Raw genomic sequence first — 18,850 nt, 5'->3', positions numbered from 1 at the left:
GGAAACTGTGAAGAGTCTGCCAATCAGACACAAATATGAAAAGCAAAACCCTCCCTTTTAAATCACACATAAAACCAACTGACTTAGGATGGTGAAAGCAATCAGTAAAATATTAAAAACTAAACCAATACTGGTGATGTGCTAATTCATCTAATTTTTCAATAATTTAACCCACTTTTAGAAAGTATTTGTTTTAAGACATAAGTCTCAAGCTAGTCAAAATATTTTTATATTTAATTAAAACTGTTAGGGACTTCCCCTGGTGGTCCAGTGGCTAAGACTCTGAGCGCTCAATGCTGAGGCCCTTGGTTTGATCCCTGGTGGAGGAGCTAGATCCCACATGCCACAAAAGACCCTGTGCAGCCAAATAAATAAATAAAAAATAAACATTAAAAGGAAAAACTTTTAAAGGGATCAAGAGTAAACGACCTTCAATTTATTTCAAATAAAGAAAAGAAACAGGGATCAAAGTCAGTGAAGAATATTTAGAATTTTAAAATAACCTAATTCTAACCTCTTTTGCTATATTTTTAAAATGCTATCAATCTTTCCAATTTTTTACTGAAATATAATATGCAAAGAGAAAAATGTACACATAAGTGTAAGGATCACAGAGTCTTTGTGAACACACCCATGTGACCAGCATTCAGATTAAGTAATTCTACCAGTATCCCAGATAACCTTTCCAGGCACTAACCCTCCACCTCTTCAACAGCTCCTATCCTGAACAACACAGCCTAGTTTTGCCTTTCTTAGCCTCACACAGCAAGTACTTCTTTGTGTCTGCCATCTTCCTTTCAATATTAGTTGCAAGATTTATCTACTCTGTTGCCCACAGTTGTAGATATTCATTCATCATTGCTATTTGTATTCCACTATTGATGGCCTTTTGAGTGCTTTCCATTTTGTGGCTATTACAAATAATACAGCTACAAACATCCTTTTCTTATTATTATTTTTTTTTTTTTGCAGCTAAGAACATTCTAACACATGTCTTTTGGTGAACATATGATAGGTATATATTTAAGAATATCTGGGAAATTTAAATAAACCTAGTCCTATTAACATACAATACATCTTTCAAATGCAATTTGTTAGTTTTGTAAAAAAAGAAAATAATAATTTTGAAAGCCATTATTTTCCTTACGTTGCTACTTTTGAGACATGTCTCAAAAAGAAAAAAAGATAGGTCTCAAAAGTAGCAACATAAGGAAAATAATGTTTTCATCTGTGTTTCAGTATCAGAATAATCACTACCTCTTATTAGCACTGATCACACAGCATTCCATTCCTTACATTTGTTTTCGTAGTCCCAGAAAAACAGGGGTGAAAATCTAACACAACTCTACTCCCAGCTCATAAAATAGCCTTAGGATTTTATGAATGAATAAATGAATATCTAGATGAATAAATGAAAAATATGCAAACCTCACCTCTGAAATAGAAAAGGAAAATATCACTTACCTCTGTTTCTTTCATCAACAAGTTTAGCTCAGAAATTTGACTCTTCACCTGGCTCTCCTTGCCAATAAGGTAATCAATATCCTTTGAAAGCTTCTCCTGTTAGAACATATTAGAAACACAAATAAGTAGAAAGAGAAGTGTAACACAGGGCTTGCAGAATTTTCTTAACACAGCATCCTCCTCTCTCAACTACAGTGATTACTGTTGTTAACTGGCTTTAAGCACATAGGCCCAAAGATACATGAGCAATTAGAAGTAGGCTACCTAAAAACACACAAACAAAAAGAACAAGGTAGATCACTCAAGAATTCCGAGTCTACAAACTACATTTTTGTTGTCTCCCATCATTACTCCCAGAATGATTCCTCACAAAGCGTCAAAGTAAACAGAAGAGCAGCAATCCAAATTGTGTTTTCTTCCATTAGATTTCACAACACGCTCATGAACACTGGCACGCCACACACACACCAAGAAAAGCAACAGAGACCCTTTCGAGGTAACCTTCATGGTCCATCCCAGCCTAGAATAAACAGTCATACGATATACAATGATGAAAATACAGATGTCTAAGTGACAGGTAACTTTCAGAGCTTACTGAATAACTTGTTTATAAAGCAGTCACTTTGGCACCGGCATAGTTTACCAGAGAGACAGTCACAGGTTGTGGGGGAGATCACTAGCACAGCCCACAAAACACAGTATGCCTAAAATATATTTTAAAACAATCACACCCTGAAGCATGATGGGCTAAAAAATCACGACAGACAACGTATTCTGAGTCTAAGCAAGACTAAGAAAATCCAGAGAACACCTCACAAGCTGTAGCCCTGACAGAAGATCTGGGCATTCCTGGTCACAACTGGTGACCAAGGGTTGAAAAGGGTTATTAAGAAGCAGGGCAGAGAATTAAAGATTTAGGAATGAATCTCCTTTCTATATCATCTTTTTTTTTTTTCACTTAGACCATGTTACAGGGTAAGAGAAAGTGCACAGAAATCAAAGTAACAGGTCTCGCTGGCAGGACCCACCTTTACAACTCTCTGGGACACCCAGGATCAGGCCCAGGGAGTTCCCCTGACTCAACAGAGGGACAGAGGAAAGGCCTGTGAAGTGGAGGAACAAGACTTCTGAGGAATCAGGGCAGGATGGGACCAGGAAGGAAACTGCAGGTGTTAAGGATCAGGAGAGACATTAAAATCTCGTGTCTTAATACAGCAGTTCCCAGACGAGGAAACCAAAGCTGAGCACAAACCTGACACCATAAGAAGCTGCACTAGAAACTTCCTCATGCACCCTAACCACGCTGCCACAGGCAGAGCACTGCCTCCACACCGAACCGTGAGGCAGACAACAGCTCCTCCAGGACCCCGCCCCTGTCTGGCCCACGTTAGGACCAAACCCACTGGGTGCGAGTGCTGGCACTCTTTTTAGCTACAGCAGCAAAGAAAGGAATTTGGACAATTAAACTGAACTGGACTTAGTTCTAAGTCAACAGATGGTGTTAGCAGGGCTAAACAGGCTAGAGGAGAGAGGACAGAATTCAGAAACACGGTCCACCTCCAGCGAGCTGTGACGCTGAAAGCAAGTCCACAGCCCACAGCAGCCTTTACCTGAGAGTCCTCCGAGCTTCAGTCCTCCGAGTCCCCTTAAACCTGGGCAGTCTATGCTAAGACTAGATCTGTTTTAACCAAGAATCAGTGGCCCATTTATTCATAAGCCTCCAAAAAGTATATGCAGCAGACACTGATACTAGACACTCTACCCGGGAAGCTCATCTCATCTGGGGAGCAGGTTTAAACCCCTTAGTTCTACTAAGACCCCAGCTCTCCAGGAACTGATGAGAGGCTAAATTCTCAAGGACCCCAAAGCTGCTCAAAGCTGGCTTGGTTCTCAAATGCTGGTGAGTACCAATCTCCTGAGAGCCCATGAGAACACAGATGCCCAAGCTCCTTGAAGGAGGTCAGCACTGGCCTCTGTAACTTTACCAAGGGTCCCAGGAGACTCTAAGGCCCACCAGAGTGTGTAATCGCCCCCTGCAACACTCCAGCAAGCAAAACTGAAATGATATCATAAACCTGTCACCTAGATCATGAAGCCCTCTGACGTAAAACCTAAAACCAAGTAAGAAGGACGATCTTAGGAGATCTTCTTGCTATTTTTAGCCAACTTAAATCATTTTATCCTTACTAAAAAGTGAATAAACTGAAAACTCCATAGAGTCTATTTTTTCTAAAGTCTGAAACATAAATGAGAGAAATTAACAACAGAATGCAAAGGTTAACTCAAGTGTATATTACTGCCAAAGATTAATTTCAGGTAACAGAAAAAAAACTTTTTTGGACAACTTGTGTAATATTCAACCAGTAAGAAACAAACAAAATGAAGCCAAAGTTAAAACTAGCAAACAGTGGTACTGCCACTGTGAGGCCCAAGAGAGAAACTAAGACAGGGTTTACGCCCTCACCTGAAACAACAGAACAAACGGAACAGCTCTCGAGACACTGGACATCAAGAAACAAAAAGCAGTGCCCTCGAGGGATGGAAAACAAGATGAGCCTATGGTGAAAGTGTTAGTCGCTCAGTTGAGTCCGAGACTTTGCGACCCCATGGACTGCAGCCCACCAGGCTCCTCTGTCCATAGGATTCTGCAGGCAAGAATACTGGAGTGGGTTGCCATTTCCTTCTCCAGGGGATCCTTCCTGACCCAGGGATGGAACCTGGGTCTCCTGCATTGCAAGAGGATTCTTTACCATCAGAGCCAGAAGGGAATATGTTGGCCCCGGCTTATTGTCTGGAGAAGACTTCCCAGACCAGATGCAGACACGCAGAGAATTCAAACTAGGCTCAGGATCTCCTGTGAGAAGAGAGGATGGAGCTGAGAGTCTGGGAAAGCCAGAGGTTATAGACTGTAACACCTAAGAACAGACAGCCACAAAAAAAAGAACTCCAGAGATTTACCAAGGGCCTCTCTTCTTTATTCACAAGAGCTTTGGTCAATTCATGTGTGTAAGGAAATTGCCACAGGCTGGGGAAAATATCACCCAGAAGAATTGAAACAAACAATTTCAGACTATTCCCCATCAGCCAGACGAAAAAAAAAAAAAAAAAAACATTAAAACCCTCAAAATTCACAGGGTATTGAGAAAAGTAAACAAACAACTTTAATAGTCAGATAAAATTAGTCCCAGACCAAAGTGCTGTTCTGTCCTGCCTAACAAAGCTTAACACTAAGACCCCAAAGGAGCAAACTGTTCCCAATTAACCATACACTAGAAGAAAACCCTCAAAGAACTGTAGGAATACAAAAATAACCAGCGCTCAACAAGGTAAGCTTTGCAACACCTGGCAGCCAATCAAAAGTTGCCAGGCGTGCAAGGCAGGAGGGGAATCCAACTCAAAATGATGAGGAAAATCAGTCACAATCGAGCTACAAATGACACAGGTTGACAGAATTAGGTAAACAAAGGTGGACAATAAACAAAACCTGTAACCCACGTGCTCAAGAGGCCAGGCTGAGCATGGCAGATCCATTAAACACAAAACACGGAACTGTAGGTAGATATGCAAACTAGATACAGGCCAAAACACATGTGCATATATTGTTAACGGAGACAACAATTTAAATGGGTGGTGGATTTATAAATGAATGAATTCCTTTTGAAAAAGGAAAAAGGAATGAAACAAAAAAAACCCAAATTTAAAAGTATTAAGAGGGCCATGTATAACGTTAACAGACAGCAAGTAACTCAGGTTTAGCTAGTATCCACAGAATAGACAAGAAAGTTTATACTTATTCTACCGGCAAGCAACAAGAATCGAGCGTTTTAAAAAAGCTACTAACCACACTCAAGGTCATGGCGCTGGGCTCACACAGGGATGGATCATAAGGAAGAGTCCTTTGTCCCTCTCAGCACTCAGATTTTAGAACTAGCAGATTACAAGGACAAAGAGCTGCCTGGTCACATATACTAACAACCTAACATTAGCAGGTCATTAAGTAATGCTTCAGACTGTTAACTCATTTTAGTAAAACAGATCACACAATCTGCCATGATTTTATACAGAAAAAAAGTTAAAGGTCTAAAGTTATAAAGAATCAAAATTTAGTTCTAAAACAAGCTCTACCTTTAAGGTTTTGTAGGCACTGCTCATGGTGGTTACGCGGTGATTGGAATGATTCCCACCCAACTTACAGAGATGACAGACTGGCCTCCTGCATAATTCACAGTACATGTTTATCCTCTCTGTTTCATGCTCTGGGCACATCAGAATCTATTGAATAAAGGATAAAAGTGGGATTAAGGGTCCTCATAGCTTACGTGACACTCAAAAGACATCAGGTAATTGGATGAAGTACCAAAACACAAGGATTTGCATGATAAAATCACTAACTAAAGCCATTTAAAGTAATAAAAGTGTAAAAAGAAATAAAAGCATTTGGTCCATTGTATGAAAACTGTCTACATTAGAATTATTGTTTTTTAATTTAAGGGTTCAAATGGTCAATTAATTATGTCAATGTTATTTCCCCTAAACTTAGCACTATCAGACTTAAGTAAAATGCCTAAACAAGCTAGAAAGGTCTTCTGACCACAATGACTAGGCAATTATTCATGATTATGATCAATGTTTATAAAGTATTAAAACAAACAACTATGAGAACCTATCGCTTCATTATCCTCACAAGAAATCTGTTACTAAGGAACTTGGAACACTCATCATATAAGGTTCCAAATGTTTGCTTTTACATATTGGTTACCCACACACTGAACAAATTTAGAACTGTGCTTTCCTGATTTTAGTTTCTACCTTTTTATTTATTCCGTAAACTATCATCATAGTTAAACTGAATTTTATATAATATAGCTGTTTCCATTTGGAAGAAAAGGATTGTTTTAATCAAAAAGCTGTTCATTATTTCAAAAGATAATATTTTAAGCAGGTACAACTGGTCTGATAGCTTAGAAATATTTTTTTAAATTCTAATACAAAAAGTCCTAATACTAATCTGTAGCTCCAGGAAAAATAATGGAAAAGATTTCAAATTTTTAGGCATATCCAGGTTCCTACATTCTCAAAGCCATTACAATAGAATATAAAGCTTAGCTTCATGCAAAGAATGCAAGAACTCAAAATTACAAGTAAATATTCTATAGGATAAGAGACACCTTTTTAGAATTTTACTACAGTGAATAAAACTTGGGAGGGAAAAAACTTCTCAATATAACTTATTCATATTTCATTCTCTTATCAATCTTACATTTGTAAAGAGAACAAGACTGTAATTTATACTCAAAAATGGTCAACTTTATGAAATTAACTCCCAAAAACATACTTAATAATTATAGGTTCCTTCATGATAGAATAGTACTAGTCAATTTAATTAATATTTTAAAAGACACACCAAACACTAGGTTGAAGTCATAATTTTTTAAAAATCTATAACCTTGAGCATTTAAGCTGAGCTAAGGAATATAATAGCAAATTTTAAAGTATTTAATAAGTCTATTGCTACACTGGCATAATTTGAGAAAGAAGTCATTTCCAAAAGCATAAGCAGACTGCTCTTGTTTTAATCTACCAGTCCTACCCCATTTAATATGAAATGAGAAGTATTCAGCTCACAGTTTCAAGATAACTTTGAAGATTGCTTCTTTTTTCCATTTTTCTATGGAAATGTCTTATGCGCAGTGTCTTACGTTTAAGAACATAAATAGAATTCATACTCACACAAGTTACTAGGTTTAGGTGAATGAGAACATCAATCAAAAGAATCAATTACATGTTTTAAATCTATATAAATCAGAAAGCAGTATTAAGTGAAGATATCAAAAACACATTCTGCTTTTGAATCACATAATAGGGCAAACCACAATGCATAGAATCCTTTTTCAAAAAAAAAAAGAGTAATATTTATTTATTTATTTACCTGGAAGAATAATAAAATACATCACAATGTATCCTTATCTAGCTTCAACAAATATCCATTCAGAGACAACTTTGTTTCATCTATAACTTCATTCAAAAAGTTCCTTTGTACATTATGACAGAAACTACCCAAATACTTAAAAATGCAAATTCCACTTCCGATAGTATATAACCATTATGTCATAAGCTTCTAACTATTAGGCTGTAATTACTCTTATTTATTCATGGTACAATTTAGGTAACTAAAAATGTCAGAATGTTGCCCAACCACACCTTTTAGACAATGGCAGGCTTGTCATATTAAAGGACAAAAGCTTTTTAACTTTAACTATCTCAGTCTTAAGAGTATAGAGTATATCTGACATAACTATTCCCCCATTTCTCAGTAATCATTACAAATATTCAAGTATTCTACATCATTGTGTTTTAATAGAGTGAACAATACTACTGCCTTCTAAGCTCTGGGGATGTTTAGCAACACACTAACTCTTGCCTGGAAAATCCCATGGACGGAGAAGCCTGGTGGGCTGCAGTCCACGGAGTCACTAAGAGTTGGACATGACTGAGCAACTTCGCTTTCACTTTTCACTTTTATGCATTGGAGAAGGAAATGGCAACCCACTCCAGTGTTCTTGCCTGGAGAATCCCAGAGACAACAGAGCCTGGTGGGCTGCCATTTATGGGGTCGCACAGAGTCGGACACGACTGAAGCAACTTAGCAGCAGCAGCAGCAGCAATCCAACTATAAGGCCTTAATTTCTCCTCTCAGCTTTTAAAATTAGTTTCTTTCTGTCAGGTTCTAGACTTGATATAATTTATCTCACCATGTTAAGTCTAACACACTGACTTCATAGCAGCTTCACTCACCTTGGGTCTGAAGTTCGTAGTTGGACCCACATACTCGTGCTGCGCCTTTACGGTGCCCCAAGGGTGGTGAATTTTGAAGCATTCGTTGCAGTAGCTTGCACTGCAGTCCATGCAGCTTTTTGTGGATTCTTGAGCTGGTGGCTTACAAAGGTCACACATAATGGCTGTGGCTGCCCTGGCTGCCTGCCGATATCTTTCAACAATAGTTTCCAAAGTGAAATTTCGAAACAGACCATTGATTCCCCGCTCTCCAAGATCCACATCGTGCTCACAGCCAGGACAAGGAAAAGTGGTTGTCCTAGGGGTCAGTGAATTGCGCTTCCAGCCTGTGTAATTAACAAGCTCTCGTTTAGTTACATAGGTAGGAAAATGAATAGAATGAAAAAAAAGGAGTCATGTTTTGCAAAGATATGTATCTACATATATATTCCAAAAACATAATACTCAAAGTGGCTGCATATGAATCAGTTCGTATACTGAAAATCCCTTTTTTTAAAATGGTTTGTCCTTGGTATACAAAAGATAAGCCCAAGCTACTAAATTATGAAATCAAAGATGAAAGAAATTATTCTATAGTAAATCCCATATAAATCCCATATTAAATCAGGTATGTGGACAAAGCATACAATACTACACAGGGTCAAGACCTTTTGAAAGTACACAATTATATAAACATGGTTATTTTTATACATCATACCCAAAAGAATGTGGCTTGCATTTAAATGAAAATATCCTTAGCTGATTGATAGGAACTGAGTTTATACATAAAAGGGCAGGTGCCCTTAACCCAGGCAGGGTCCATGGATTGACTCCAGGAAGATTCAAATAGTTTAGTAAACTATTTGAAATTGCATGCAAAATTTTGTATCTATGTATCCATACATAGTTTCTGGTTAAACAATCCATAGCACAAAAAAATAAAAAGAAATTTTAAAATTTTAAAAAACAATCAAATCCATAGCTCAGATTCTCAGAAAAATACGTGACAACAAAATTGTTAAGTACCACCACAATAGAGGGTATCCCACTGTAGTATTGTTTTATCTAGAAAATTCAGTAGGCAAAATCATTAGTTAATTCAGTGCAATCTATAAGAGTGAAAAGCTTATTCATAAACCTAGAATCTAGTGACTTTAAGAGGAACCAACCATTTAATATCTTCTTATGACCTGAAAAAAAGAATCATTAAGATTGTTTAATTCAGTAATCCAAAAGATACACCAAAAATACTACAAGCAACTTTACAACACACTGAATGACCTTAAACATCACACCTTTCCTCAGTAGTATCCTGATTTTAACAAATCAAGAAACCAAGGCATGACAGTCCTTACCCACAGGTTCGCAGGAGTCTGGGGTGGTCTGTTTAACACAGGGGCATGCCTATCCTGCTTCCTCCTCTCCTGTATAAATCTAGTCCAAGCAGGTAGTCTTGGCTGCCCACAAAATAACTCCCTAAGTATAAACACAAACTGTTTTGGCTATAGCCTTCTTTCATACTACTATCCAATACCAAAAGTGAGTGGTTAAATTTAGTAAATCACATTTAGAAAATGTCTTTAAACAGCTGTATTAATATTGCCTAGGCAACATTACTGTCATCACTGAAGACTGTCTTAAAATTGTCTGACATATCACTACACAAATCACTACAGGTAGAATTTAGTGATCAGTCCACGGTATGAGACATTTGAAGTGACTTTACAACATGCAAAACAGCATTAGGCCCCCAAAGCTACTTATGCAACAAGCATGCAGCTGCATTATTTTAAATTTTAAATATCTTCAAAAAATCTAAAGACATTTTTAAACTTTTACATTTAAAAATATACCCAAGAAAGCAGTCACATAAAAATGTGAAAATTCTCTGTAAAATATATTCTTGTAATAATTCTAAAAACATGCAATATAGTATGAGATATTTCACACCACAGCAGGCACATAATAAAATAAGCAGCAGAACTATTTTTAAAACACATGCCAATGAAAATTTCATTTAGTGAAAAAACAAGCCAAATAATTCTGGAAGTGATACAGTGCAGTGGTCAAGTTTAAACAAATGGAAATTCATATTTAGTTACATGCTTCGACACATGAACTAGGTGATAAAAACTAAAATGGATAACTAATCTTAACAGTCAACGTTTTAAAAAAATGAACTATTGGTTTCATGAATTGAAGGTTGTGCTCAATTGAGTAATGGGGAAAAAACAAAAGTAAATTATGCCAGTAAAATCATGCTTTAACATGTACACTGGTGACACCCAGATTTTGACCCTCATGTTCAGAAATTTCAAAAACAAGTTTTATCCCTTTTCTGTAAACCTCTTTTAATTTGTTTTTACAATAAAAAACAAGGTGTAAGGCATCACACTGAACTTCTTAAACCAGACAAACCATTAAATCAATCTATCTTGACTATTTTTCGAAACAGATCTTAAAAGCTCTCAAAATTTTTTCATGAATACTAAAGAACTTTTGTCTGTTCTTATCTTCTACCATCGTTTTCATAAAAATAAACAATAAAATATATTTCAGGGCAATAAAGAAAACAAGAAAAATCTAAAGATATTCTAAGAAGTAAGCCAGATGGAAAAAAAAATCAAGTCAGTAGAACTAAGAATAAAACATAACAGCATCAATATTTCTCTATAACTCTGCTAATATAGTAACTATTAGCCAAGTGCGGCTATTTAAATTCTTAAAATTTAATATAAAAAGTCAATTCCTTAGTAGTACCCACATTTAAAACTGTCAAAAGCCATTTTTGGTTACCATCTTGCATGGCACAGGGTCAAGCGTTTCTATGATCATACAAAGGTCTATGGACAGTACTACCCAAACTCATGGTATAATAGTGGGTAAGTAATGACATCTTAGAAAGGTAAAGCAGCAAAATAGGCCAAGCGAGACAATTTTCCAAGTCAAACTCCATTCATGGGGTTAATGATATTTGCTAATTATCTGAACACTGTCATTTCACAGAATCAACACTTTCCCCCTATACCTTTAACTTCAAAGACAGATTAAACCAGTTAAGCATAAACCATGACACAATCGTAAAAATGAAGACTCCAAAATTATTTCAAACTGGTTTATAGCAAATCCTCCCTCAAAAGTCATCTTTCCATCACATATTCCCATTTAAACGATAAAGAATAGTAATAGAGTATTTCAAAACAAAAATTCATCACAAATCCCAGACCTATTCCAACTGCATCGTCTTCTGTCATATTCTGGCTGCAAACAACTTCCCCACAGTGACTACCTGGCCACGCAGTAGTCGGTATCTCCTCAGTTGACATCACGTTGGCTCCCTGGTGTTGTGCAACGGCCGCCGCCTAATGCACCAGCTTAATGCAGCCACATTCTGACCATCTGATGCCTATGAGTTACATTATCCCTTTGAGTATTAGATTTTCAAACTGCAAAAACTTTTTCTCGACTACCCTCTGAATCAAGTGGGTAATGAGCAATTATTTTTTTAAGCAAACTGTTCCTACCTCTCCTCCTAATTATTAAGTTTCAACACTTCAAATTCTCAGGGGCTCACTGAAGCCTGTAAGAGAATGGATGACGTGTGGCTTCTAGAAGTGGCTTAAGATTTTTAAATTGAGGCATGTAGAAGAAGGTGAGGAAAACAGAAAAGGGTAATATTTCAGATGTTTATTTTCTCCACCAAAATTTAAGGTATCACCAGCATTTTCCCTCAAAAAAAAAAAAGTAGCCAATTTTACTTTAAAGGTCAACTGGAATCAAGAAAGAAATTATTTTAATATGATGAGTTGGCCCACCTTTCACACAAAAGCCATGTATATTATTTATTCACAAATGAGAAAGACCCAAATGTTAAAACTCAGATCCCAAGTAATTTAAAATATTAACAAAAAATACACCATATGCATAAACAAGCAAAGATTTATGGTATTAACTACCAAAATTATCAATAAAGTGAAACAAAGTGAAGTCGCTCAGTCATGTCCGACTCCTTGCGACCCCATGAACGTAGTCTACCAGGCTCCTCTGTCCTTGGGATTCTCCAGGCAAGCGTACTAGAGTGGGTTGCCATTTCCTTCTCCAGGGGATCTTCCCAACCCAGGGATCGAACCCAGGTCTCCCACACTGTAGGCAGATGCTTTACCATCTGAGCCACCAAGAAAATTATCAATACATTTAAGCAAATTAAGGTACTGGCTTATTTAACCTCCCCAAGGGAGCAATAGGGCTGTTAATTTAAGCTTTGCTCCATTAAGTAAATGTAAAGCATTTTTAAGGTAACATCTAAAAAAACAGTAACAAGGGGATGTCTTTTTCTTTAAAAATATCCCATCATGGATACATACACATGTGTGTGCATATACGACAAAATGCAAGCACTAATAATCAGAACTCCCTTTAAAAACATCAGAACTTGCTTGAAAATTTAGTCCTGTTGACCTTTAAGTCATGTCAGCCCAATTTGTTCACTTTCTACATGATTTTGAAGACTTGACCACTGATGATGATTTTTTTTAATTTATCTCTATAAAGTTATTTAATTTAAATCCAACACTATACTGCCTGCGGCCACACAAGCAATAAAGCATTTTCTACCTCTGCACCCCAAAGATCTCCGCTGTGATGCTGCGAACAATGAACAGAAAGCTGGATTTAGAATTTAATTTCAAAGAGAAGATTCACAACATGTTAACAAAAGATAAAGCAGTGACTGTGTCCTACACATAACACAAGTATTGAATTGACAGTAAAAAATGTGTGCCTCCTGGTACACAGGGCATTTATATAAAGCCACCAATGTAAAGCATTCATCGAGGTTATTTTATCACAGTTCAGAAGTAAACACTGTTGGTGCAGCAATTAAGAGCCTATACCTCGTCCTGTGGATCTGTTTCTAAACAATCACACATGTGCGTTTTCAAACAATTACTCATGCTAACCGTTGAAAATACAAAGTCAAAATAAAGTATCTTTGCTTGTTTTAGGTGACCGAAATTAGCACAGTAAATATTACTAACACTGATTGTATCTTAATGACAACAAACGGGACATGAACAAGATGGGAGAAAAATCTTGTGTGTATTTATATACACACACACATATATGACCCAAAACCAACAGTTATACAGCTCTTTTAGATTGTACAACTTAATATGCTAACGTTATCTACACAAATCTTGCTCGCCTTTCAAGGCATCCTTTTATTTTAAAATGTGTCAAATGAAACATCTGAAAGAAATACATGTGAAAGTGTAAGCCACACATCATTTTACATTTTCCAATGTGTGTGTGCACTCAGTCATGTCCGACTCTCTGCGACCCCACGGACTGTACGCCGCCAGGCTCCTCTGTCTATGGGATTTTCCAGGCAAGGATACTGGAGTGGGTTGCCATTTCCTCCTCCATTTTCCAATAGCCACATTAAAAAAGTAAAAATAAACAACTGAAGCTAATTTTAGAAATACATATTTAGTAATACAATATATTCAAAAATTATCATTTCAAAATGTAATCAATATAAAATCATTAGAGATATCTGTGTTCATTTTTTCCAAGAGTTCCAAGTGTATCCCTCCATTCAGACTAATGTGTTTCACGTGCTCAACAGCTGTATGTGGTAGTATACTGGGCGATCTGGAACGTCTGCTGCCAAGATCCCAGAGCACTACTACTCTTTCGTGAGAGAGCCGTCATATTCTGGAATCACACCCTTCTCCCAGCTAAACATTCTTATTTCCTTTAATCAGGAATTAACTTGTCCCCTGTCAGGACACAGTTCAGCTTAAAAGGGCTCTTCCTCAAGAAGAGGAAAGAACATATCTAGTAAATCTATTTTTGATCTCCTGTCCTGGAAAAAAATGCCATTATCAATGAAGATAAGCCATTATGGCATGCTCTATACAAATCTCATAGCAGACGTTTGCCACTCAACACCCATATGACAAATATTTACTGAATGGCTACCAACTGCTGAGCTAGGTAAGTTCCTGGAAACAGAAACAGTTAACTACTTTTCATTCCTATTTTATATTGATTCTATGAAAACTAACCAAGTCTTAAGATTAAAAGCCTAAATATAATAAAGAATTTCATGAAATACACATGTGAGCTCAATCTAAAGATCAGAAAAAATACTAGTATTTAACTAGAATCTCATTTAATGGACTGTGCTGAACATTAATGTACAAAAAGTGGATCTTGTTCGTCAATCAAGCCAGGGCCCCTAATTATTCTCTAAGAATCTACTAATAGATGAACTTTTATCTGGCAGAATGGTTTCAAGCTATCACCATCTTTCTGACCCTCCTCAGTACACCAGTCTCCTCTCAGGAGGAAAACATAAAAGTGATGACTTCACAAAGAGCAAAACCCTCTCCACCCTCATGCACCCTGCACCTCCCAGTTACCCAATGCTCTTTTTATGTACACACATACAACTCTTATGTGCGGAAAATATCCTCCAAGCAACTAGTGATTAGCATTTAAAGAAAAATTCATGGATTTAAAATACCATAGTACCACTCTTAGAACAAATCTCCTCTTATCCACTCTCTAATGGAACACACAGACACAAATACTGCCCAAGGAGATTCCATATCCTAGCACAGTCGAAAGTGACGACATTCTCTAACACGCAAATGAGAAAAAGATCCTTTTCTGATTTTTAAAAAAAAAAGTGTTTTGTCTTTTTTTTAACAATATTAAAAAGTTACTCCTAAATGAAAGAGAGAGAAATAGAGTGGACAAAGGATGAAACCGGAAACTTCAAAGCCCAAACTGGGCAGAGCTGAAGCCCTGAGATCTGGTGCTCATGGCCACTAGAGGACTCTCCTCGACAGGAAGGAAGTGCTGAACGTAAGGCTGTGACATTTCTATCCAAACCTTTGCCTCCCCTTGATTCTCACTGCTCATTCTAGCCCTTAATTTTCCAATGGCCTTGTTCCCAGTGATTTCAAATTCATTTTGATCTACATTAATCCTGCAATAGATGTTCAGAAGAAACAAACAGCATCCCAATAGTGTCGGATAAGACTTGAGAGTCCCAGGGACTGCAAGGAGATCAAACCAGTCCATCTTAAAGAAAATCAGTCCTGAATATTCACTGGAAGGACTGATGCTGAAACTGAAACTCCAATATTTCAGCCACCTGATGCGAAGAACTGACCCCATGGAAAAGATCCTGATGCTGGGAAAGACTGAAGGTGGAAGGAGAAGGGGATGACAGAGGATGAGATGGTTGGATGGCATCACCGACTCGACGGACATGAGTCTGAGTCAACTCCCGGGGTTGGTGATGGACAGGGAAGCCTGGCATACTGCAGTCCATGGTGTCGCAAAGAGTCGGAAACGAATGAGCAACTGAACTGAACTGAGATCTACTTCTATAAACTACTACAGAATTCCACTGTTTAGCTGATGTTCAAAATCATTATTTTAAAATCTGGACCCAAAAAATGGCTAAAGAATAAAATGTATTAGAATGATACCAAATAACATTACTCTAAAAGGCTTCTGGGACTAGGCATTACACAGTCTCATCCTTTAACTTTGCATATGTATTTACCTATTACCAAACATAGAAGAGTCCCTAGTAAGTACTTCAGTGGACCATTATTTCAACCCTCCTATAAAGGACATCACAGAGTTATAGAATACGCCCTAAAATACAGACACAGTTAACAATGGGTTTAACACAAAGCTGGTGTTCAACATCCAATATCCACTGTAAATGAATATCAAAAGACAATTAAAAGTTCATTCTGACATTTTAAAAGTTCATTTTAAGAGAGACAGAGATTCTTTTATAAGTTTTAATTTATTCACCTGGAAAGATTAACCCCCAGAATGATGAAATTTCCCTTCTACAATTATCTCTGAACATATAAACTAGCTCCATCACCCGGTTCTGCCACATACCTGGTCTGCTAACTCTGTCAATTTTATCCACGCTAGGGGAGGGAAGCCGAAGTCGAGGACTGCTCTGATTGGAGTTGTCAGACCCCACGTCATTGAACGAATCATCAAGCATCAGTAAGAGCTCCTTCACGCATTTATGACAGATGCTATGCTGACAAGGGAGAATCAGCGGGTGGGTGAACAGCTCCTTGCATGCCGGGCAAATGAGCTCTCTTTCGATATTCTTAATGGTCACCTTAAGGAGAAGCAGAAATCAGAATAAAGGGCTTTTAGTGTGTAAATACATTAACTTGCTTATACCCCGTGTATGAACACATATAGAATTACTACCGAAAAGAATGAAAGATTTTTTAAAATCTGAAGTTTCTTTTCGGGCTATGAAAGTCTATGCCGTTATTTATCCACCCCTCATCATTGCATGGCCTAGAAGTGAACGGACATGAGATGGTAAAAATATATATATATATTTGAAATATGGGAAAAATTAGCATAAAATATTTGGCATCCATAATATTTTGCCTTCAGTGAAATTCTGAAAGTAGATTAATAAAGATTAAGACTATAGCACCAAAAAAAAAAAAAGAATACAGCACTAAGAACAGGATTACTCCTATTTAGCACATTAGCTCTGTAACTGACAAGTAACAGGAGCTGGTAAAAACTGGACTAGCCATGATGTTCCTGGACCCTATTTGAAATCTACATACAAGCTGAATCATCAGCAATTTTCTACATTAAATGTGGCCATTTTCCACATGCAGAAACTGTAATGTATGTAAAATACTTGAGGTTCTCAGGCTGAATACCAAAGCAGTTATCTTGAAAGCACTTTATGAATACTAAAAGGGTAGGGAAGATTACAAAGAACCACTATAAGTGCTCTCAATGGTACAAGCTTGCAATATTTTCAATGAGAAACACTTAGGACTCATCACAACTATAAAGGTCTAACGACCTCATAACCAGCTTTCCCATCCTTTGCCTGGGCAGTTTTCCCTCCATGAATCCCAAGCTTCAGGTGCTATGAATCTGTATTTAGCATCCTTGCAATTGTAATAATTAATGGTACAACGTTAGTCAACCATTTCAACTACTGGAAACACACAGAGAATTAAAACTGAATCAATTCACTTCTTTTAGTTAAATAAAAATGTATGCAAGTCTATTCCCCTTAAAATGACACCAAGTGAGTTAATAATCCCTGACGACAGTACTTCAGCCAACGGGCTTTATCCGTGGGTCGTGCAATGCAGCGGTTCTTGCTGCATCACTCAGTAAATTATTTAGTAAAAGCCCGCATCACGTCACAGTTTTAAAAAATCTGGAAGATATCCACACTTCACAATTCACATCAAAGAATACAGAACCTTCACATCCTATCTCATTTCATAAACAATTTGACATCTAATTCAAAGGGAAATATTGTCTTCAAAATCCAAAACAGATTCTCACGCCCCATTTTATGGGAGGTTTACCTCTCACTGGAAGATCTAAAATTATTTCCACTTTTCTTGTACACAGAGCAGTGTATAAGCTTTCTAATCACGATGAATATAAAGCAATTCTTAGACAAAAGAAAAACGAGTGTTCATTTTACATACATTGAAGGGAAGCAATCTGATTACGAGAAACGTGGTGTGATGGCTCCCCCAATTAAGCCATTTCCAAATAAATGAGATTCGACGGAAAACCAACAAGTTGAGAAGAACTGCACTGCACACCCGACTCCCTGAAACAAAAGCACTTGAACCCCGACAGCTGCCGGAGCAAGCCCGCCCCGCGCGGACAGGCAAAGCCGGGGAAGAGCCTGCGCTCGCGGCGACCGCAGGCTGGGCTCGCGGGGATCCGAGGAGGACTAGAGAGCCAGCCCCGCCGCGCTCCGGGACAAAGGGCGGCGGGGCCGGCGCCCGAGGCCGCGGCGGGCCCCCGACTCCTTAAGACGAATTCGGCAGTCTGAAGGCCACCGGAGAGCCCCGCCCCAACTCCCCGAGGCTCTCAGGTGGGCCACCGCCGCGCCCGAGGGGCGCCCCCTTCCGGGCCCGGGTGACCCCGAATCCGACCCTCCCCCTCCCAGGGGCAGACAGGGGGCGCCCGGGGTGGCGGAACCGGCCCGGGGCGCGGAAGGCGAAGAGGAAGCGGGGCCACCGCACGCCCGCCCCCGCTCCTCGGGAAGAGAGGCTCGCTCCCGGCTCAGGGCAGCGGGGACCGAGCGCGCGGGACCCCGGCGCGCCGCCCTCGGGGCTTAGGCAGCCGCCCGCGCCCCTACCCACCAGCGAGTCTGAGCCGTCCCCCTCCATGGCAGCCTCCCGCCGGTGTCATCAACGGCAGGACCCAGGCAGGCAGACGCGCGGCCCCGGGGAGGCTCTGGCGGGCGGGTCCCTGCGGCGGCCGCCGAGCCTCGGTTCGGAGCCGGAGGGCAAGCTGGTCAGCCGGCCCCGGCCAGCGGACCGACGCGGGCAGGAGGCGGCCAGGGCGGACTACAGCACAGGCGCGGAGAGCCGAACTCTGCTCCTGCGACGGCCCCGGGAATCGCGGCCCGCGACCTGCTGCGGCGGCGGCGGCTCCTGCGAACTGCGGCGGGGCGGGCGGCCGCGCGGAGACCCAGGCGCGGGCCGCGGAGGGCGGGGCGGGGCGGGGCGGCGGCGTCGCCCGGGCGACAGCGCCCACCGCACAAAGG

General features: G+C 39.2%; 1 protein-coding gene across 1 annotated transcript in view; it reads right to left on the bottom strand.

Moving 5' to 3' along the window:
* Positions 1–18,748, bottom strand: part of LOC120852641 (E3 ubiquitin-protein ligase TRIM36) — a 30,825-nt gene extending 12,077 nt beyond the window's left edge. Inside the window, exons 1-5 of the mRNA XM_040225978.1 lie at positions 18,444–18,748; positions 16,174–16,408; positions 8,260–8,585; positions 5,590–5,736; positions 1,465–1,560 (exon numbers count right to left, since the gene is read on the bottom strand). Of these exons, the coding sequence (XP_040081912.1) occupies positions 1,465–1,560; positions 5,590–5,736; positions 8,260–8,585; positions 16,174–16,408; positions 18,444–18,470 (831 nt within the window). The 5' untranslated portion in view covers positions 18,471–18,748. The remainder of the gene's footprint in view (positions 1–1,464; positions 1,561–5,589; positions 5,737–8,259; positions 8,586–16,173; positions 16,409–18,443) is intronic.
* Positions 18,749–18,850: the final 102 nt, after the last annotated feature.

The sequence above is a fragment of the Oryx dammah genome, unplaced genomic scaffold (genome assembly GCF_014754425.2).
Source record: "Oryx dammah isolate SB20612 unplaced genomic scaffold, SCBI_Odam_1.1 HiC_scaffold_26, whole genome shotgun sequence".
Taxonomy (NCBI): Eukaryota; Metazoa; Chordata; class Mammalia; order Artiodactyla; family Bovidae; genus Oryx; species Oryx dammah.
Note: the sequence above shows the minus strand (reverse complement) of the source record. Positions and strands in the feature narration are given on the sequence as shown.